The sequence below is a fragment of the Heptranchias perlo genome, chromosome 14, assembly GCF_035084215.1.
Source record: "Heptranchias perlo isolate sHepPer1 chromosome 14, sHepPer1.hap1, whole genome shotgun sequence".
Classification (NCBI taxonomy): Eukaryota; Metazoa; Chordata; class Chondrichthyes; order Hexanchiformes; family Hexanchidae; genus Heptranchias; species Heptranchias perlo.
The window spans coordinates 8668607-8672451 of record NC_090338.1 but is presented as its reverse complement, the minus strand read 5'-3'; the positions used below and the strand labels follow the sequence as shown (position 1 = coordinate 8672451).

The 3845-nt window shown below is 39.8% G+C and overlaps 1 protein-coding gene across 1 annotated transcript; it reads right to left on the bottom strand.

The window, feature by feature from the left end:
• Positions 1–476: 476 nt before the first annotated feature.
• LOC137332057 (protocadherin alpha-C2-like) lies at positions 477–3390 on the bottom strand. Its single transcript, XM_067995783.1, has one exon. The coding sequence runs from the start codon at positions 3307–3309 to the stop codon at positions 835–837; it is 2475 nt and encodes an 824-aa protein (XP_067851884.1). The 5' UTR covers positions 3310–3390; the 3' UTR covers positions 477–834.
• Between the last annotated feature and the right edge of the window lie 455 nt (positions 3391–3845).

Genomic DNA, 3845 nt, shown 5'->3' with positions numbered 1-3845 from the left:
CCAAGTTACATCCTGTATGTCATTGTACATATTTTTATTCAAATAAAGCCAAATAAGTAATTGAATTAAATTAAACAGACCGAAGGGAAAAGTAAGAAAAACATATTTTGTTAATTTGGAAAAAAAATTAATGACTAAAAGTTTTTGACCAAAATCTATTAAAATAGGGAGTAATATGATATTCCACTTTTTTAAATTTAATTTTTAGTTGTTTGGCAGTCATTAGGACAATATCTTCCTTCTGTGCTCCATGCCTTTATTTAAAGCGTCCAGGAACAGGCATGCATTTTCAACAGGCTTATAAACCTGTCCTGTCACCAAAATATCTTAAACGAAAACGCATAATAGGTGATATTTTAAAAAGAACCGTGTTTGCAAAATTAAAAAAAATAGATTCGTAATCAAAAGGACGATTGTTTTTGCATTATAATTCTCATAGAAAATGTTGCTATGGGATGATGCTGTACAATTACTACTTTATTTTCTGTTTTTCGACAAAGGGATGATAAAAATTGGAAACCTGCAAGTTACTTACAAGATAATAAAATAGGTATTACTCAGGTTATCACAAAAGTGTCAATTTTACACAGACATTACTCTCACTTTCATCAATGTATGCGTCAGCTGCTGCCTTGAATGTTTAACATATACAAAATGTACTCATGAATTGGAATGTGTAATATATCAGTTCCACTGGGAAGTACGTCACCCATCGGTCGCGTCAGCTTTTGCGGTAATGATTAACATGCACCAAGGTCATGTATGACTTGTACTGCGTAATGTATCAATTCCTCCGGGAAGTACATCACTCGCAGTATTAATTGGCTGGCAAGATTACTTCCGCTCACCAGTGTCACCAACACTGACGTCACTTAAAGGTAACGTAGGATGGCAGGTCTTCAGAAACAAAAAATCACTCTTGCATGATTCCGGGGATAAGCGAATAGTGTAACGATAAGTGTCGGAAACAGGGATCGTCTGACCAGCTCCATAATAATTTAAAGATTCGTTTGGTGCAAGTCTCCGATCAAAGACATCATTGGAATTACTCCGCATGCAACAACAGTAAATTGTAGGGCGATGGTAACGCAAGTTATTTCGGTCTTGTTTACACTTCATGAGGACAAGCAAAATTACCATTACAAGAAATATGAAGCTCGTTGATCCAAAAATTATTATTAAATATATATTTAGATCCGAGAAATATTGAACGTGCGTGGGATGGTCTACACGTTCCGAAGGGTTTTCAGTAACATTCGCCGCGATCGAAAAGAGTATTGTGACCGTGCTTGAAAGGCTCGGTTGTCCATTGTCCTTCACCAAGACTACCACTCTTTGTGTGGTGGTGTCTTGTTCCGTAAAGCTTCGGGTTGTTCTGATTTCTCCGGAGTAAGGGCCCAGGGTGAAGAGACTCCGATCAGTGGCCTCAATCAGTTCATAGGAAAGCCGTGCGTTCTGACCGGAATCTGCATCTTTAGCCATGACCTTAGTGACTATGTATCCTGCATATATTGAGTGGGGCACAATTTCCACTGCCGCTGAACTGTTCCACATTAATGGTGAAATAATAAGCGGGGCATTGTCGTTTTGATCCAATGTAATAACGCTCACGATAGCAGTGCTGCTCAGTTGGGGAGATCCAGCATCCTGAGCTTGAACTTTGATCTGGAAATTTTTGAATTGTTCATAGTCAAAGGAGCGCAGCGCATAAATGCTCCCACTTTTCGAGTTAATAGTAAAGTAAGCAGGCGCACTCACGTCTTGTATCTGATTCTCCAGAATAGAATAGGAGACGGCTCCATTCTGGTCTAAATCGGGATCCAACGCGGTAACAGAAAAAATAGTTGCACCGGGTGTATTGTTCTCCATCATATATACATTGTATGCAGACTCTGTAAACCTTGGAGCGTTATCATTGATATCAGAGACAGCAACGACGATGGTTTTGTTTGCAGAAAGAGCAGGCGACCCAGCATCCCAGGCTGAAATGGATACGTTGTACAGTGCTGTCCTTTCACGATCCAGTATTTCACTTGTAACCAACTTGTACTGTTTGCTCAAAGTCGTTTCAAGTTTGAATGGCATATTCATTGAAATCTGACATCTAACGTGCCCGTTCTCCCCAGAATCTCGATCCGTGACACTAAATACAGCGATCAGAGAACCTGGTACAGCATCCTCGGGTACAATTTTGGTTGCTGAGGTCAGCTTTATCTCTGGGGCATTATCATTCATGTCAACTATTCTGACGAGAACTTTGGCATTTCCCACGTGGGGAGCGCTGTCCACAGCCTGTACTGCAATTTCATAAATGTCTGAATTTTCATGATCCAGTAAACCTTTAACACGGATCTCACCGGTTTCCGAGTCCAAATTAAACAACTCTCGTACTTTTTGTGAAACGTAATTACCAAAGCGATATTTGATTTCAGCATTTGCACCTTCGTCTAAATCAGCTGCGTTGATTTTCATAAGTAATGTACCCTTAGGTGCGTTTTCTAACACACTCGTTCTGTATATTTCTTGATCGAATACAGGTGCGTTATCATTAGCGTCCGCTACAGTAATGCTAATCTGAGCCGCGCCAGATCTTTGCGGAATCCCACCATCAACAGCCGTCAATACCAGTTCAAAGGATGATTGTTTTTCGCGGTCTAAGGGTTTCTCCAACAAGAGTTCGGCGATTTTACTGCCATCGTTTGTTGTCTGCATTTGGAGGCCGAAGAGTTCACTTGAACTGATCTTGTAAGTGCTGATAGTGTTTGTACCCACGTCCGGGTCGTGCGCGCTCTCGAGAGTGAAGCGCGCTCCTGGTGCAGCTAACTCAGAGAGCTGTAATAAATATCTACTTGTCGGGAAAATCGGTGAATTATCATTTACATCTAATATTTCCACTTCAACAGGAAACACTTCGAAAGGATTTTCCACCGCGAGCTCCAAAGATATGGAACAGGTAGAACGTTCGATGCAAAGCTGTTCCCTATCGATTCTTTCATTAACAAATAAAATCCCATTTTCCGCATTTACCTCGAAATATTGCTTTCCGTCATTAGAGAGCAGCTGAAACTTCCGAGTTGATAATTCGTGGACGCTTATCCTTAAGTCTTCAGCGATATTTCCAACAAAGGCACCAATGTCCAGTTCCTCGGGAAGAGAGTAGCGAATTTGTCCGAAAACCAGGTCCGAGACACAAAGCAGGAACAAAAAATACCTCTCGCTGCTGAGTGTATTCGCCATTGTTCTGGTTTTAATTCTGCGTATAAAGAAAATGTTAACAGTCGTTCCAATTGCTGCTTTATCCCACCACATATGATCACTTTTCTTGCATGGAAATGGTGTTATTGAAGTTAGAAATGCACAAACGCGACCTGAGCGATCATTCTAAACATGGCTGCTCCGCTTAAACGCAGGCACTGTGTTCCTTTCTCTTCGATTATGGTCTGTATTTGATGATGAGTGTAGGGGGAGATCTCTCACAGCGTCTCAGCTCCTTATTGGTAGACAGCGACACAAAGAGCCTCAACCAATAACTGCATCAAGCTCTTCTTAAAGCAAGCTTGTTTTGTTTTATTTACGAAGTATGGTATTTAAAAGCGTTCAATAATAAATCATGGGCATGTTGCTAATCATATATTTGTATTCTTATTGATCATGAAGTGTACTAAAATTCGATATGAACAGTTTGCTTAACAGAAATGACCATTATTTAATTTCTAGATAATCAAACTTAAATTAAGTAAACTTTTACCCAAATGGTTCCACGTCAGCCTTCTGTTTATGTAAGTTTATTATAAATGTTTGTTAAAAATAAAGTATTTAAAATGAATGAACAATTAAATGGAAGT